This window comes from Bidens hawaiensis, unplaced genomic scaffold (genome assembly GCF_021521415.1).
Source record: "Bidens hawaiensis isolate Kalapana, Puna unplaced genomic scaffold, B.hawaiensis_p1.1 tig00004242_1, whole genome shotgun sequence".
NCBI lineage: Eukaryota > Viridiplantae > Streptophyta > Magnoliopsida > Asterales > Asteraceae > Bidens > Bidens hawaiensis.
This window is the reverse complement of record NW_027491253.1, coordinates 36,936-56,935: the sequence shown is the minus strand read 5'-3', so window position 1 is coordinate 56,935 and position 20,000 is coordinate 36,936. Positions and strand designations below refer to the sequence as shown.

The 20,000-nt window shown below is 33.8% G+C and overlaps 1 protein-coding gene across 1 annotated transcript; it reads left to right on the top strand.

The window, feature by feature from the left end:
- Positions 1 to 9,074: 9,074 nt before the first annotated feature.
- Positions 9,075 to 10,695, top strand: LOC143625773 (uncharacterized). The gene is made up of 3 exons (XM_077096020.1): positions 9,075 to 9,227; positions 9,306 to 9,358; positions 10,462 to 10,695. The coding sequence occupies exons 1-3, from the start codon at positions 9,137 to 9,139 to the stop codon at positions 10,573 to 10,575; spliced, it is 258 nt and encodes an 85-aa protein (XP_076952135.1). The 5' UTR covers positions 9,075 to 9,136; the 3' UTR covers positions 10,576 to 10,695.
- Positions 10,696 to 20,000: the final 9,305 nt, after the last annotated feature.

The following is a 20,000-nucleotide window of genomic DNA, read 5'->3' as shown; positions in this document are numbered from 1 at the left end:
GAAGTTTGATCTATCCCCTCGCCAAAAGGCGGTGTTTGAATGCCTTCGGGCTCCTCGGGCTCAGGATTTTCTAACGGCCATCCCCATTGAAGGATTAGGCCAACGTATGTCGGGTTTGGAGTATCGGGCTATCCTTAAGTACCGGTTAATGATCCCTATGTTCCCGACGGATGAACCTTGCCCAATTTGTCGCAAGGTCTGTTTGGATTCTTTTGGTGACCATGCGGTGCATTGCAAAGAATTGCCTGGCTTTAAATACAGACATGATCTGGTTAGGATGTTCTGTGTGATGTTCTTAAACGGGCAGAGATTTCTGCTAAAAAGGAGGCCCTTGTTAACTTTCTCACAGATCCTATTGAAGGGAGGTCTACTTTACGACCAGCTGATATTCTTGTGTTCGGGTGGGCAGGGGGGAAACACGCCTGTGTGGATCTTACAGGAGTGTCTCCTCTTGTTGGGCTCAGGGACCGTGGGTTTGTTGTGGGTCAGGCTGCGTTGAAGGTTGAATCGGGCAAAGTTGTTAAACACGAGAAAACTTGTTTAGATAATCAACATGTCTTTCTACCATTTGCCTTTGATACATTTGGTTTTCTGGCTCTAGAGGCTGTGAAATTTTTGAGTAGGGTTCAGCGCGTCGTACACGGAACCTCTTCAGCTTCTAGGTCCCAAAGCTTCGTTTTTAGCAGGATTGGCTTTGCTGTTCAAAAGGGGGTTGCGGCGCAGCTTGTTGCCCGTTTGCCTGCCACTTTATTATAATCATTTTATAGTAAATTATATAAAACTTCGATTGTGATGGATTCAGAAAGAAAAAAAAATAGAGAGCGTATCAATCGAACACGAAGTCCATCCTTTTCTGCAAAGAAACCATATGTTTAATTGAAAGTTGAAAGTGATGTCACAAGAGGATCTTTTTCTTTTAAGAGTTAGAAGCTGATCTAAAAGAAATAAACAGATAAATTGAGGATTCGGATTAAGTGTGTAACTATTAGGATTAAAAGTTGACGATTCGGATCTGCAGTGGTTTTTTTTACGTTGGTCCACCTACCCAAGGTCACAATTCGTTGGTGTGATAAACAAAAGATTTCGAAACATTTTTTGTTGGTCTGTATTAAAGGTGCAAACGAGCCGAGCTACTTGAGATCGGCTCGTTAAAATGCTCGATCGAGCCGAACTGAATCGAGCCCGAGCCCGAGCCCGAGCTTGAGCCTAAAAGTAAGCTCGTTTAATAAACGAGCCCAAGCCCGAGCTTCACTTATCGAGCTCATGCCAGCTCGCAAGCCTAAACGAGCTTGCCAATTACATAATTTTTTAAAATATATATTTAATAATTATTAATCGATATATATAATCTAATTAAAAAATAAATAAAAATAACTTAATAATATATATTATTTTATACATGAATTATAATAAAAAATATATATAAAAATAATAATTATTATATAAAAAATAATTGATAAATAGTAAACGCGCCGAGCCCGAGCCGAGCTCAAGCTTTGAAAATATAGCTCGAAACGAGCCGAGCTCAAGCTCGAGCTCTGCGTAAGTTAAACGAGCCGAGCTCGGGCTCGGCTCGGCTCGGCTCGACTCGTTTGCACCCCTAGTTTGTATATGCATCTTTTATGGTGGCGTGGGTTTAGTCTATCCTTGCAACTGGTGTATGGTTCACTCAGATTTTTATGTGTCAATTTTCAGCGATATGTTATTTGTGGAAAGTAAAGTGTCAATTTTTTTTAACAGAAGAATTTCCATCTAAAATGCTCCAAATCTTGCACCTACGCATCACCTTATTTTTTGAGAGGCAAAACACCGTACCACTAAGCCATAGGTGTTTGACTCGCATGTTTGACATGTTTTGTCTTAACTAAAAGAGAAAACTATTTATTTAAGTGTTAGTATATTTTATAGACAATAATACTCTCGTTGTATAAACCAAGTTGTTTTCACTTTTTTTTATTTAAAAATATTCTCTTTACTGAGAATTTCTTTTTTTCCTTATTTACTCACGTAACAATGTTTTGTAAAATTTTTTATAGAATATTTGAGTTTATATTTGTTATTGTGTACATATCAAGAGTTTGAGGCAACACCCCTTTGACGAAGTCAGGTGGTGCAACCAGCTATCAATGATAATCATTAGCAGTAAATCTAATTAGTTGCAAATTGATCCATTAGTGACAACTAATGGTGTAACCTATCATTAGTGGTGACCGGGAAGAGTAACACTTGATAATCATTGATAACTATGCCTTAATGACAACTAACTATTGGCAGCAACTGACAACTAGGTTACCATTGAACCATTGATGGAGTCACTTGTCGAGGGCGACGCTATAACTGTTAAAAGACAACAACCCACTAAAACATTGTGATGGTTTCTCGCCTATATAAGGACAATATATTGTGTAAGTACATGTTTTCGAAGTAAAACTTGCATACTCGTTCTTGTTTTCCCACTTTGAATTATCCTATTAAATTTTCCATAAGTACCAATGAAATATTCCAATATGAAAGCGTTTATTACTTGATTCAAAGGTATCTAGACCTATTCGATCTCTATATATGATCGCGTGACCTTGTGTTTCGTATGGTAGTTGTTCAACGGACTTTTATTGGTGCCATTATGGCCTTTGGCGACTTTCGCTTCCATATCTCACGCATGGTATGGCTTCTTATCTTTCGATGGACTTGGGGGGGGGCTCCTATGTTTTAATGGCTTTCATAGCTCACGCATGGTTTGCCAAGTTTTGGTTATTGTTGATTTTTTTCCTTCTGTACTGATTTTCATCATAAGAGCTATAGGTTTTACCCACAAAATTCTCACTAGTATATACGAAAAGAGTTATTTTCTTTGAAATATGTTTTCGGCTCAATCAAATGGACTATTAAATTTTCAAATATACTTGCAAACTTTCAAGAATGGAAAAGGAATCAAGAAATGTGTCATTGATTCCTAATGCTATTTTTCCGGCTACCGGCTTTTGAAGTTAAAAGTTTGTAGTTTATTAGGCACATCCAATAAGAGCCCATCCAAGCGATCCCACCAATTTTTCGAAATTTATATGGATCATATGGTATCGAAAATTGACTAACCTACACTTTTTCGAACGATTGGCGTAACGATTCTTTGAAAAAAAATCTATGGCTCATATATAAGCTCAACAATTTTTGTTTTGAAGTTTACTAGTTTGCATGTTTACAAGTTTATATGCTTACATGTTTACGAATTTACGAGTTTATGAGTTTACATGTTTATGAATTTATGAGTTTATAAGTTTTAGAAGATATATGCTTAGGAGTTTGTGAAGTTGTGTGCTATAAGTTTTAAAAGTTTGAAAATTTCAATGCGTATATGAAATCCAGTACCCATTGTAACACATCATTGTCGCATATATAATGATTTAGTGCCAATGGTGACAGTACATTGAGATCATGACTTTTCAGTTTGTTAACTCATTGTGGGTATTGTACTTTATAGTTTATATACGAATATATGATTTGGTGCTTTATGCACAGTCTGGTACTCAACGAGCAGTTTGGTAGTTTATGTAGAGTTTGAAGGTGTATGAATCGATCTTGGGCGAAAGTAAATCTGTTTGTTAATAGTTACTGTGATTTGTGCATACGTATATCTGTTTGGATGTTTTGTGCTAACCAACACACGTAGGTTTGTTATTAATGAAACTTTAAATTGTGGGACTTTGGGTACTTTTGTATTAAACCATTTTGACAATTTGAAACATCATGATTTGTGTAACATCCTAAAATTTATAATGTTGAATAAAGAAAGTTATGTTAGTGATTTCGCGTTTTTAATTATTAATATCGAGTAGGAGCGGGTCATGGACTCGGATTAATTGAGATAGGATAAATGAGAATGGGATTTCAGGGATATAAATACCCCCAAAATCCCAAAATATCTCATTTCTCACCAAACTCCACACACACTCCACACACTCCTCAAAACACACATACTAACCGATCAAGATTCGAAGCCGAGACCCGAGATTTTGTTGATAGATCTGAGTTGGTAAGGTAAGAACAAATCCACCAAAGCTAATATTACTGAAAATGGTTAGGATTGGATGGGTTAACCGGACCCGAAACCCAAACTGCCCAAATCGGACCCCTAAAACGTCGATTTTAGGCCGATTTGATGGTTGGGATTTGTAGGCGCCGATCATACGATTCCGTGGGTACCAAAATCGAGTTATTTGGCTAAGAAACGAAGGATTTATGGGCAAACAGATCTGCAGCGCGATAACTTCGCCTGCAAGATTAAGTTCGCCTGATGAACTTCGCCTTCAAGCGTAACTTCGCCTTCAAGCGTAACTTCGCCTAAGGATAACTTCGCCTACGGCCAAGTTCGCCTAAGGTATAACTTCGCCTGAAGCCAAGTTCGCCTAAGGTTTAACTTCGCCTGAAGCCAAGTTCGCCTAAAAGCCAAGTTCGCCTAAGGTTTAACTTCGCCTGAAGCCAAGTTCGCCTAAGGTATAACTTCGCCTGAAGCCAAGTTCGCCTAAGGTTTAACTTCGCCTGAAGCCAAGTTCGCCTAAGGTTTAACTTCGCCTGAAGCCAAGTTCGCCTAAGGTATAACTTCGCCTGAAGCCAAGTTCGCCTAAGGTTTAACTTCGCCTGAAGCCAAGTTCGCCTAAGGTTTAACTTCGCCTGAAGCCAAGTTCGCCTAAGGTTTAACTTCGCCTGAAGCCAAGTTCGCCTAAGGATTAACTTCGCCTGAAGCCAAGTTCGCCTAAGGTTTAATTTCGCCTAAAGTGAAGTTCGTTTATAAAATAAATTAAAAACCTAATGGAAAATGTGTTAAGGCAGTTATCGAAAATAAAATTTTTCCAAGCTGACCTGGCAGCTTAACCCCAGCCAGGGGCTCTGCCCCTTGGACCCCGCTAGGGGCTGCCGCCCCTAGAACCCCGCTGCCAGGGGCGCTGCCCCCGGACCCCCGTTCGTTGTGGGTCATATATAGACAGAAATACAAAACGAGTAGTAGTAGTTAATTGATATGTGTAAATATTATACAGTTAGCCGAGCCCAGTTAAAGAAAGGAATTACGATCAACGGCGAGCGTAACAGGATCCAGGTGAGTTTCTAGCCCCATTCCTTGTTATGTTTTCGGGGCTGTGTGCATACTTGATGTGTTGTTAATACATTTATCCTAAGTGATAAGTGTATGCCATATGTGATATATGTGATATGTATGAATGATTGCTTGATGGTTCGTGAACGATCTTCGGATATTGCACGTACTGTCAGGTTGTAACGTTATAAAGCCATATGTGATATATGTGATATGTATGAATGATTGCTTGATGGTTCGTGAACGATCTTCGGATATTGCACGTACTGTCAGGTTGTAACGTTATAAAGCCATATGTGATATATGTGATATGTATGAATGATTGCTTGATGGTTCATGAACGATCTTCGGATATTGCACGTACTGTCAGGTTGTAACGTTATAAATATGGCAAGTATGATATGTATGTTTATGTGTATGAACGTAATAAAGTTAATAAAAGAAGGAAATGACGGTTGTATGGTTGTATGGTTACGAAAAGGGTACCGAGCCCTAATAATACTCGAGGTATGATGTATGGTTGTATGGTAACGAAGAGGGAATCGAACCCTACTAATATTCGAAAACAAGGGACCAGACCCTTATAATATCTGTGATGTTAGGGACCAGACCCTTGCAATATCTGTGAGGATAGGGACCAGACCCTCATAATATCTGTGATGTTAGGGACCAGACCCTTATAATATCTATGATGTTAGGGACCAGACCCTTATAATATCTGTGAGGTTATAGGGCGAAAGGCTCTTAAAAACGTATGATTATGAACGTAAAGAAAGTATGTAAGTAAGAAAGAAAGTATGTAAGTAAGAATGAAGGTATGAGTACTTATGTGTGTATGAAAGAAAGTTATGAGGTTAAGTACGTATGTATGTAATAAGGTATTGTATGGTATTGTATGATTAACTAGAACTCACTCAGCGTAGCTGACTTTTAGTATGCACGCAGGTGAGTAGGATGAGACAGCTGGCTTGAGTGGAGGACACATGGCAGAAGACTAAAGCCTGGCATCTGAAGATCTGATATGTTTTATAAGTTATGTTTTGATTTTGAAAGACAAGAGGAATGTTTTAAGACATGATTATGAATTGATATGTAATGTTTTATGAAAGTTTTATATTCCGCGTAAAGTTTTTAATTAACTCTGATATTTAGAACTGTGTTATGAGTAAATCCAACACGAAAGTAGGGTTACCGGTGACGGGGCCTTACAATTTGAACTTAATATCTGATATCAATCTGAATTACGAAAGCATTTCACTTATACTTGTAAGTTTTATATTGGAAAAGATGTTGAAAACTTAATCCCTGTAAATGAAACAAAATATGTGATGTTATTCAGCGACGGATCTTGAACAAATATTCTAGGGAGGGCAGATGATTTTGAACAAATAATTTGGATGAGCCAGATTCAATACAAATAAATGTTTTTATTATATTTTTCGAAAAAAACTACACTATCGAGCGAAAAAGGCGTGTGGGCCGAGGCCCGGCCTGTACCAAGCTATGATCCGCATCTCATGTTATTACACTTTATCTACTCATCATACAAATTTTGATCACACATTACTTTTTTTTACTTATTGTACCCCAAGTTTGGTTTAAAAAAGCGCACTTGAGGCGAGCTGAGGCGAGAGGCGACCTAAGGCGAGGGCCTCTTTGCTTTAGGCTAGTCAAGGCGAGCAATGTTTAAAAGGCGAGCCTGAAGCGAGTTTTTTAGGCAAAAAGTGACCTAAGGCGAAGTTGAGGCGTCCGCCTTTTGTACACAAGTGGTTTTTAAGCTTCTAAATGTTGTACAATATGCTTTTTATGTTGTATGTATAGGTAGTTTATATAATAAGTCATATTTAATGGTTAAATATAGCTACATTATCGGTCGGGATGTTAAAAACCCATGATATATACATATATAACGATTATATAAGTATGTTCGTCTCGTATACAAAAAGCTCTCGCTTTTACGCTTGACGCTTGACGCTTCACGCTTTTGTTTTAAACCTCGTCACTTTTCTTCGCCTCTCGCTTTTTAAGACCAAGACGTCAGGTTATGGGGTATAAATCAAATAAACCAATATGCATGTTTCAAGTAATCATATTGCATATCTCATGATCCAATACTCTCTCATTCATGCAAAACTTTTGAAGCCTACTGCAAAAATTATCACATGCCCCCAATGTATACCATCATACACATATCATGACAACAATCATAAATTTAAAATGAATATATGTACCGTACTCTTGAACTCATGAAAAACGAACCTACATAAATCAATAATGAAGAGGTATCAAAATGCTTATTACTTTTTATAGTACACCTTTTTCATAATAATAAAAATAATATTAATAATAATATATAAAGTTTGATATTTGTAGAAAGGATAAGAAGTAACCTTATCCATTGAATTTGAAGGATTAAAATTAGTTTGAGAGAAACCTAAAAAAAAATAATAAAAGAAAGGACAAAAAGGAAATAACACATGTTGTTGGTTTTTTCTCTTCACATGCAAGTCATATGTTATTTCCCCCATCATTTTAAAACGCTTTTAACTTTTTTACATGACATTGTTTTTATAAAAAAACCCACCATAATAACGAGTGCTTTTGTATCTTTAATATGAGTACCATATTGCTATATAAAATAAATAAAAATATTAGTGGGTTTTTATGCATTGTTGTATAAGTGTTGACTAGTGTGTTTTTTCTTCATTGTGTTTTAACATTGTTTTTTATTGTGTTTTTTTTTTTCATTACCAAAAATGTGTTTATTCATTGTGTTTTAGTATAGTGTTTTTTTTAATTATGTCTTAGCATTGTGTTTTACCATGATTTGTTTTATTGTGTTTTAGTATAGTGTTTTTTAATATTGTGTTTTAGCATAATGGTTTTTTCATTGTGTTTTAACATAGGGTTTTTTTTTTTAATTGTGCTTTAACATAATCATTTTTATAGTGTGTTTTAACAAATTGCTTTTTTTTCTTCGTTATTTTTTATACATTGTGTTATAGGTTATGGTCAATTGTTTTTTTCTTCATTGCATTTTACAAATTGTAATTTTACTAAATTGTGTTTTAATGGATTTTATTTTAACACAGTTTTTTTTTATTCATTGTGTTTTTTTGATATCGTTTTTTTTCATTACTAAAATTCTATTTAATAATGAAAAAAACAAATTGTGTTTTACCAAAATACGTTATAGCATTGTGTTTTTTAGATAAAAAATAATAATTGTGTTTTTGAGGTATATATTTTTTTATCCACTGTTGTGTTTTAACCAAAATCGTTTTTTGTAACTTTGATTCATTCTCTTTCAACTAATACACAAAATCTGTATGCACAAAAAAGCAGAACTCAATCATAAATTGATATATAGCTCCGACGTACAATAATATACAAACTCTCAATATGCAAAGTTCAAAAACGAACGACCTCCATGTTCCGGAGAAGCTCCGACGTAATCGAACTGATACGCAAAGCTCCCAATATTCTGTCACAAAATCAAACCGATACTTACACATAATCGACGACAGCTGGTCAAGCAGTAACATCGCATACCCAATTTGAATCGAAGGTTTTAGATCTGAAATCGGTTACCGGAGCTGGTGACGGAACCGACTGGAACAAATAATGACGACTTTGAGATGTAGGATCCCGGTAGCATACGATGGAGCGATGAGGGTAGATTGTGACGGAGGACAAACAACGCCGGCGGTGGATGAACGATGGTGGTAACCTGGTTGGAGCTAGGTGAAGATGATTGATTTAATTGGGTTATTTTGATTTATAAGGTTTATTGGTTTTTTTTAGTGAAGCAGCCATGTAGGGTTTAAATAATTTATGGACAAAAATACCCTCCTTCCTAGCTTTTTTAGGAAAGTTAAACTTCTTATTTGAACCCAACCTATAAAGTTTGTTGGTAAAATTGCAAAAACAGAAAGTACAAGGGCAAAAGTTGTAATAACAGAGAGCTACAAATAATCAAAGTCGCCATTTAAAATCAACGCCGCTAAATCGCACTGAAACCCTAATTTCTTCTTCAATCACAGAAACATGACGCAGAAAGCAACTCTGTTCAAAGGCCAACAGAAGAGGAAATCGATACCTCCTAGCCGCCATGGCAAAACGCCCAAAACTCGAAAAGGTTTTGAATTTGTGTTCGTGTTTTTACTGTACCTGCAACTTAACCTAATTGATTCAATTTGAGCTTATGTTTTTGCAGGAAAGAGAGCTGTGAAGCCTGCTAAGGTCACCGAACAGATGGACAAAGATCGTGTAAGTTTTATCTGGTTTGAGTGGTTCATATACCTTTCGGTTTTAGCTGCGAACACGAAGAATTGAAGAACTGAGTTTTCTTGTTCGTGTTCGTTCATTAAGAAAATGAACGTCTTGTTGATAGTTTATGTTTGGTCTTTAATAACATTATAAACGAACATAACGGAGCCAAAGCCTGTTGGAAGTAAATGTGAACAACGTGTTGGGCCTAAATGTGCTATTAAAACTAGAGTAAATTGTAACAGGCCTAAAAAAATTAACGGATATGGATATGTTCACGTCAGTAAATGAACGAACTTAAACAATTGTCATCTAACGAACATAAATGAGCGTGAACGAGTGAAATGTAAGTGAATGAACAAGACATGGTTCATGCTCGTCATTCAACTAATGAACAAAAAAAATTTTATGTTCGTTTTTCAAGTGGAAAAACAAAAACAAACTTTCCGTCGAACAATTCACGAACGGTTCATTGAACTTTTGGTATGTTAATAGGCCAATCCAAACCTAAGCAATTGGTGTGGTTCAGGCAGTTTGAGATATATATGGTTCTCGGGTTTAAGAGTTTGGTTCACGGTTTGGGAACTAGCAATTGGACCGAATAAGAACGAGTGCATGAGAGGTGGGAATTAGTGGCATTTTTGGAGCTATAAGTACCGAATAAGGATGAGTGAATAATAATTTTAGCTATTGTGCTTTGCAATTAGCCAATTATTATGCGCGTTTCAACCATCTATTACATTTTAAATTTTATGACACGCTCAGGGTTGGCAAAAATGCACAAATTGGACAAACTCTAACAACCTTGATTGTTATTTTTTTTAGCATAGTTATAAGAGTTGTTTGCTAGTGCCATTAAAAGTATAATGATTAGGTGACACATATCTCATACACAAGTAACAAATACAAGTGCCAGTGGTTATTTTCTCATATAAGCAATAATAGGTAGATAGAATGCAACCAAGATCTGCTAGACAATGTAAGCATGGTAAATGCTCTTTTGATAATCGATTTGAAAAAGGTCAACCGTGTATTTGTTATTTGGTCAACTGTGTTCTTCTGGATTTTCCTAAAGTCCTAAGATTATTTGTTGTTGTGAACAGGAGCTGAGTAAGTTCATCAACTACTGCAATGAGGTGAAAGCAGCCACTGCAGCCAACAAAGAAGGTGGTCAGTTAAGTATAGTCAAACATCAAACCGAGGGTGCAAAGGAATAGCTTGCTAGTAGATATCGATCCAACTGATGAGTTGTTTTGAAAATTATTTTTATTTATTGACTTGGGTGATATTGAGTTTGTGACTTATAAGGTTTTTGTTTTATATTTCATGTTTGTTTTGATTGAAATACAATTTGTTAAATTTAGAGCTTTTTTTCATATTGTTTTTGTTGCTTGGGTGGATCACGATCGAAACAAGTATTGGATTGTAGCTCTTGAAACTGAATTGTTTGTTTATAGTGTAGATTCACAATGTCAATTTTATTTTTCTGTCTTTCTAGATCAAATTAAAAATGTTGTCCTTTTTTCTGAAATATGTAGTCCTAATAGCATGTCCTGCTAGTTCAACTTCAAGCTCAAAAGTAGCCCTAAGAGCATTCAGGTCATGTCATCTCCCTTTATTTTGTGCGTAATTATTGAATTGTGCGCATTTATAGCGCAGATCTATATAGATGCATACTACCGCTAGCTTCCTGTATGTTATGAGTGTTTACTTATGTGTATTCATCATGCTTGCATACATATAGTTGCAGTGGGTTGAAATAAATGTTCTTCAAGTTCTACTATAACATTTTCCTGTAAACAGATTTATAGACCAGCAGTTCCTTGAGTTTCAACTGGTTATGTGGATACTGTTATAGAGAGCATCGGTTCGTCATCTACTACAACACGTTGCCTATTTATTTGTTTGCGTACCATGCTTTCATGTTTCTAATCCGCCTATGTTTGAGATTATCTATTAATTTGACTTGACTTTGTAATCGTTGCTTATTAATTAAGTTCATTTTTCTATTTGAGACTTGAATTACTTGATTACCTTATTATTTGACTAACCATGCCAAATCCAAACTGAATGTACAAAAAAGAAGGGAGAAAAATAAAAAGAACTAGATGCTTTGGTTGAATATAATTCAATGGTTATTCTTAAATCGTAACAATCACAAAATATTTTAGTTTGTTACTGCAAGTCCCAATCCCGGATATACGAGGTGATGTGGTTCCAACCGATAATCGATTGGCCAAAGAAGATTAGAAGGAAACCAGATTAGAATACTAAAAAGATGATCAGATAATTTTCATATTTTCATTCATAATTCATATGGAAATTACATAACCTTCTATAGGCAAACAAAGAAACTAACAAATTAAGCCATTATACGACCCATTATCTCCTAAACATAATAAACAAACTACTAAATTAACTAACAACTAAATTAGTGGAAGATTAAATGTGGGAAGGCACATATCATGAGGGTTTATCTTAGTGAAATTGTAAAAGGGCCTATGCTTCTAACTTTAACTTTGTTTTAGGCCTTCAAAATGTATACATATCTAAAAATAATTTATTAAGACAATTCAATAAAAAAAATTAATTAAAATAGACTCACATGTTAGGCATTTGAGAGGTTTCTCAGCTAAGTTTTCACATCTGTTAGTGTTAATCACAAAAATTAAAGCATGATACTCAAACTTGTTATTTGAAAAGTTTAATACTCAAATTTGTTAATTTTTGAAAAACCACTTGCATAAACAACTTAGGGTGTGTTTGGGATTCCTTATTTAAGTCTAAAGGACTTTTTGTGAAAAGAAATTATTAATTTAAGGCTTTTAAAAAGGAGTTTGTAAAAAAGTGTTTGGATTAGCTTATGTCAATAAGTTGTTTTTTAAGAAGTGTTTGGTTTAGCTTATTCATATAAAATGACCAAAAAGGGCATTCTTTTACAAATCAATAAGTTGTTTTTTAAAAAGTGTTTGGGATTGCTTATTTATACTATTATATACTTTTTTTCATCTCTAGCATATTGAACAAAAAATTACGAAAGATATAACAAAAAACTTTTTTACATATTTTAATTCCTTGATTAGACCATAACAATATAACATTCAGAATCTTAAAAACAAACACCAAAATGCACAACAACTATACTATAATAGTGTCATACTGCATCATCCGTACGATTCCATTACTTCTTGTGCAATAGCATCTCTTAACGCTGCCATAAGCATAGCATCACCCATACGATTTGTAGCCGGAACTTCTTCATCATCTTCATGACCAGTACGATTTTCTGTTATTTTATGCCCTATTTTCGTACAACAAAGAATTATTCTTTATGCATTTTTAATATAAATTTAATTGTGGACATGATTACACTCACCACCACATATAGACTAATAATTCATTTCATTACATCGTCCATTCCATTACCTCGTTCATTCCATTTATATTAGAAAACTATAGACTAATAATTCATTTCATTCCCACATGGTAACCAAACATGTCAATGGAATGGTAATTATCCATTCCATTACCTCGTTCATTCCATTCCATGACCCATTCCATTACCCCATACCAAACAGACCCTTATATCTTAAACTAGTTTGAGTCCTCGTGATATGGGGTTATTTAAGTTTTTATTTTTAATTTTTTTGATATTTTATATTTTGTAATGATTTGTTTCATATTTTAACGTAGAATTTTTTTATTGAATACGTATATATTGGTTTGTTATGTTTATTATATTTTTTGAACATTTGGGCTTTTTTAATTGAGATGCGTAGGTTTTTTAGATTTTTAATGAACAAACATAAACAAACACAAATATGTTGTTTTTTTAAACGAACATACATGAACACAAATATTTGTCTTACGAAAAAAGGGGCGGTTGATGCAAGTGACGATAGTGGTTGATGCAAGAGAGGGGAGGTTGACGATGGTGGGTGGTAATCGGAAGTTAATCGGTGATGGAGAGCATAAACCGTCGATAGTGAATACGTAAAGGAGAGAAACTAAATTAGGGTTTAATGCTAAAAGTGTTATACAAATAAATGGGATATTATAACCATTCAAGGGCTATTCGGATTTGGTAAGACCTATGACCTGGGAAAATTATTGTTTGATGATTAAGTGGTTATTTCACAAATAAATAAGATGTTATAACTCGTCCAAGGGTTATCCAGGTTTGGTGAGACCCATGAACCGCAAAAATTATTGTTTGGTTATGAAAGAGTTTTATAAATCAATGAGATGTTATAACCCATTTAAGGGTTATCCAAGTTTGGCGAGACCATACTCGTGAATTCGGTCAAACGCATGAGAAGCCTCAAATCACATATTAAGCAATCTGGTGACTTGAAAGGAAATGGAGAGTAACCAAAGATTGACATATATGATCTTTTGGTAGACATTTATATGGACAGATGATATATATAAACGAAATATTTAAAAATTTTATAATTGCTCCTCCCCATTTATAAATGTGGCTGGAATTTATCTTATGAATATGATTGCACATTTACACATTGCGTTACAAAGATGCATTAGTTTATAGTTGCTTCAAATGTTGTAATTATAGATTCAGTATATATAGAGACAAACCACCAATAGATTTCTTCCAAGCGACACGATAAATGTCACACCCCAACTAGCACAATGCGAAAGTATAAAACGGAAATGTAACAGACACCTCTGGTATCAACACATTGTTTATAAAGTAACATTACAAACTAATTCACAATATATTACATTTCCTTGTTCTATCATCGTTTTACAGTCTAGGTGATACAAACCAAACTAGTTAATTAACTATACTATCTTACTACTAACTTCCTTGCTTTTATTCACATAGCATCAACCACACACCTTGGGCAAGTAACAGATCACCAAATCATTCCGATTTAGGTATACCTGAAAAGCAGTTTAAAACGGGTCAACTACTAGAGTTTGTGAGTTTCACCAGTTTCAAGAAAACAGTTATGAGTATTCACAAGTTAACACTTGTAATCATGAAATAAGTATGTATGTATGTAAATGATGTAATTATGCTAAGGTACAGTGAAGCCTTGACTGTATGTGCTGCGTGCATCAATTTCCCACCGCCAATCAACCACTATGGCCCCCTTTCCGCCCACAATATGCCCCAAGTAGCTATGTCTAACATTACATAGCGTGTTGTGTAATTATGGTCATGTGCAAACGGGGTAAAGTCTCAGCAACACATGCCGGCTCCGTTTGGGTTTGTCAAACCAATAGTACTATTCACAAGCCACCGGCTCGAAGTTAATCACTGTGTTAGTGGGGACTTTCGTGTGTTAGCACTTAGATAATTCACATCAATACATGTTTCAGGTATGTATATGTAATTAAACATGCTTTTCACCCCAAAAGTTCATGAAACAGTTTAGAAGTGAGGTCATGAAACTCACTGTTTAGTAGATAATCAGTAGTACGTCGGTTCGAGGTTTGTATAACTTGCAATCGCGGTTTCCTATAATCAATATTATAATAATATTAATATTTTAATATTATTATAATCTCAATACTAAACTGGGTTTTATAACTAGTCTGGGTATAGCTGGAACGCCCAGAAAGTGGCAATAGGCTTAGATTGTGATGTTGTTCAATGTCTAATACTTAAAACTGAACTTGGCTCAGATTCCTGTTTTCCCAGCTGGGCCAAGTTGTTCGTTACCGTGTTCAGAAAACAGTTATGGGGAAATGAGCTTGGGTAAATGTATTGGTTAATAAAATAATTAAGTTATAAAGAAGGATCACATACTGGGGTCCCGGATTAGCCACGGGGCCCGTTTCCATTTATTCAGTTTGATTTAAGAAGAAACGCGCACAATCTATCCGGATTGTCCAGGTTTCTCATAGAAAAGTTCGTTTTTATTTAATTAATCCAAAAATATAATTTTTGATCACTCTTGGTGTTTTGATATTCCCGCAGGTTCGTTAGTCGCGAACTTGCCGGTTTTTATAAAAACTGAATTTGTTTAATCTTCAAATTAAAATTTAGTCATTTATCAATTAAAATATGTAGATTTTTATAAAAATATTTCTGGAATTATTTACTGATTTATTAATTTATAAAAATTCATTTTATCAGCTGTATCTCGCCTGAAAATCGTCCGTTTACCCAAAAATTTTCCAAAAATTCCTGAATACTCAAGTTATGTCCCAAAACAACCTGTATCGATTCCAGAATGTAAAAAGCTCGTGCAATATTCTTTTCGGCCCAAATTCAGCTATAAAAATTCACACAAACGCATATGCACAAAACACCTTTAGACTTCTCCAAATGATCCCAAAATTCATATGTGATGAAAATACATTAAATCTGAGTTCCCAGAAAAATTTCATAATTTTTGAAGTATTTTAACTATTTTCCCCATTTAACGTCCCAATTCGGTAATAAATTCGCCAAATATTCTCGGATGGTCAAAAAATTACCAAATTTGAGCAGGGACCCAATTACATGGTCCCTGATGTCCCTGAAAAATTTCAAGGCCTAATAATATCCACATCACAACCTTAACCTAAACAGCCAGTAAGCGAGTGTTTCGGCATTACCTTAGCGGTTTTGGTTCGTTTCCGCCTTTCTAATCAACTTTTCAAGCTCTTGTGCTCCTATGTAGGCTAGATACAAGTACTATATCACAAAACAAGCAAGTTTCATCAATAGAACAACCCTTTAACTTAGGGTTTCGGCTAGTGCACAAAAACGAACTTTTGAACCGTAAAAATGCCGTTTCAACCCTTTAATCCGTGTTTATAGCCAAAAAAAACTATCAAAACAGGTTCCTTACCATGTGTATGATCAAAACATGTTTATGGACCATTTTTAGGATTTTTACATGGTTAGAAATGATTTTTAGCAATTAAGACATGTTTATATGGTATTAACATAACCAAATCAAGTTAAAAATAATGAAAATGATTAAGATACCTAGGGTTTTGAAGGTTTTGGATGCAGATCAGCTTGAAGCTGCTTTGGAGAATGTTTTGAGTGAAAATGATGTTTCAACCAAGCTTCCAAAACAAGTTATACAATTTTTGGGGTGCCCCCCCCCCTCTTTGCGATCGGAACTCCATATGGGCCCACTTTGGCCCCATTTTGGCCCAAGTTTCTGATTTTTTAAGCCCAAATACGAAAAGCCCGGTCCAAATTTAGTTTGGGTTCGGTTTTTGGCGCGAAAAACTTATCGGGTGCGTTAAACAGTGTGAAAACGAGTGTTTTTCGGCTAGTTTTGTGTAAAATTATAAAAACATACTATATGTTTGTAAAAATCGAAAATATTTTCACGGATCGCTTAAAACATTCCAAAGAAGTGTTTGGTAAGTCTTTTTCGGCTTAACGGATGATACAATGCTTGGTTTGTAACAATCTTTCGCGTTTAAATCTATAGCGGGTAGTTAAACGAGCATGTTTTCGTTTAACTTGTTTGCTATCGAACTAAGGCCATATTACTAATATTTTAGCTTATATTAAACGTATAACACTTATAGATGGCCCCCCGGGATATCTGGGTCATAACCCGACCCGTTCGGTTAATCGTTCGTTTGTTACGCAAAAAGTGTTTATTTACTTGATCGGTAAATACGTACTAAGGTGTACCTTGTTTTGGCTCAAATGTCACAATAAACCAATTTAAATCCCCTAAAATGAACAGCATTTTACTTAACAATACACCATGATGGCATTAAAGCGATGCGGTTTCTTTAGTATTTTGTGAGGTTTGAATATTTTTAGTGGCAGGAACTTGACTTGGGTTTAAATAATAAAAAGTGTTTTCATGGTATTGATTATTCAGGCAATCTCCATCTCCAAGACTTATGTGATAGTTTGAAAATGAGGGATCCATTAAGAATCAAAAGAGAATAGAGATGGAAAACTAGGAGTGGATGTGAATACATTCCTATTATGTCCAATATATATAATACATATAAAAGTAGATAATTTTAGATTTCTAAATGACAATTTTTATCAAAAAAAATCTAACAAACCAATAGAGGGTGGACAAATGGCAAATCAGATAATATCATAATTATATATATATATATATATATATATATATATATAACTTCAATATAGACAAAAAAAAAAGAGAAAACTGTGTAGTTAGATATAAACGTTGGTTTTATGTATGATTTATAAAACAAATATAAAAACTGTGTAGTTATACGTAAAAGCTAAATAGCAACATATAATAGTTATGGATATATATTTGTAATTTATCCTTGAGTTTTAACTTAGATATATGTATATTGCAATAATGTTTAAACTTATTAAAAAATTACACTTACATGTGCCATGTATGTATCAATGCATCGATTGGTTTATATTGGGTGTACATATATGTATCCCACTTGTTGTATCAACGGTGTATCAAGCTACACATATGTAATCTCAATCTAGACAAAAAAAAATGGAGAAAAAGAATTGAGATACACATATGTATTCGTATCAAGCTACACGTATGTAACTTCAATATAGACAAAATAACGAGAAAAAGAATTGAGATACATATATATAATCGTATCAAGCTACACATATGTAACCTTAAATTAAACAAAATAATTTGGAGAAAAAAAATTGAGAAACATATATGTAATCGATGAACTTAATTAAATAATATCATATTGTTAAAACACATAAATCATATCTTATATATTCTTGTTACAACACAAAACGATTCCCTATCTTTACACCAGTAGCCCAAAACAATTCCCAGCCTTTAATTTCTGAACTTACTGCTTTGACATTTATTTTCTTGTAGCCCATCATCTTTGACTTATATTGGTTCCATTGCCTTCCCACAATTTGCATGCCTAGTATGTCCAATCAGAAAAACCATCATTTATCTTTTGTACAAAGTAAAGAACATAACTTAACTGATGTTGAGGTGGTGGAACTGTGCTCTGATGATGATTGTGAGGAAGTTATTTCTGTTATTGTTGATATAGTTGTTCATGATTGATAGGTAAGATCATTTATTTATATCCTTATTCTTTTATGTTATTTATTTGCCGTTATTTTATTTTTTTATGTCAGTCGATTTTGCAAGGATGAACATATTAGGCATGAACAGAGATTCGGTCATGATAAATCTTTAAGGCGTTGAATTTAATACTCAAGTTCGTGTTGAACGATATATTTGTATTTACGAAGTTTAGGGTTCATGATTATGTAAAGTTTGCTCAAGCAAATAATCTTCAAAAGAGTGACCATTGTGTTTTTTTTCTACAACATAGACAAGGGTATTTTGCAACTTATTAATGTTACCAAGAACAGCTATTCTACTTCTTGAGATAAAAACATTAATCTTTTCAAAGTTGTGTTGTGGATGTTTGTTTAAAAATCGTATTTTGTTTAATAATTTTTGACATAAAACTGATAATGTTAAATATTTAATTATGCTATTACTGTTTTTTTTTATTTTAGTTTTTATTAACCTGCATTCCAATAAATAGTATTTAATCTTACCCGGCATTCATGTAAATTATTTCAAAATTTGATTTTTTAAAACCCCTTATAGTTGGTGTTGTTTTTAATAGTTTCTTAAAATAAATAAAGAACTAAAACTATAAAACATTAATATCATTAATTTTTAAAATTATTGTTGTTTAACACTTGCTATAAAAATGTAACCTATTTATAGGCAATTTGACCCAGTTTTCAGAAATCAAGTAACTATAATATGATATTAAAGTATTTAAGCAAATCAATTTAAATTCTAAGATTGTTTTCGGTAAATATTGTTAATTGAATGATTTAATAATATTACAGATTATACTGTTATACTGCTTTTACTTTTAAATTTTATGTTTATTTTGAACCTCAAAATAAATTCTTAAAAGTTAAAACTTTAAGTCACCTTTTGATGTGAGTGCGATGTATATATAAATATTTGGTTATTTTTCACACGAAATGGGGTTTTAAAAATGGTTTTCACCTAAACTTAATAAAACACACACAAATTGTAAGTGTACCAATCGTATATGTAATATAGTCATGGTAAGAACCGAGTATCAATCCGTGGACACGTAAATTTTAATACTAATCTTTTGCAATTAAAATAACCGTAAGAAATGATCTTAAAAGTTTCTTTTTTTGTTTTTAAAACTAGTTGCTTAGATAAAACAAGTTAAAAAGAATCTAAACGAGATAATAAAGTAATAAAGGCTACCACCATAATTTGGAATCCACTTTTGTTTTTATGATGAATTTCATAAACATGTGATAAACTCGCTTTTTAGATAAATATAGAATAACCTCTTGTTAAAGACAATCATTCTCATGACATGTTGGAAACTAGAATGAACAATTTACAAACTAATCACTGCGAGTCATGCATAATATAAGTGAGGTAATCTTGAGATATATATAATGATTAGATTCTATTTCATGTTTATGACATTCAAATCTAACAATCCTTTGAAAAGATTAAATGAACAACAAATAACCCACCTAAGATTGATTAAAATAGACAATATTCATGCATTCCTTTGGTTTATAATCTTTCAAGACTAGCATAACAACCTAAGTATTTTGCGTTAACAATAACTTAAAGAATATTACGACTAGTTAGATTGATTATGACAAGTGTCTTCTTTTTTCAAATATAACACAATGATGTTATGA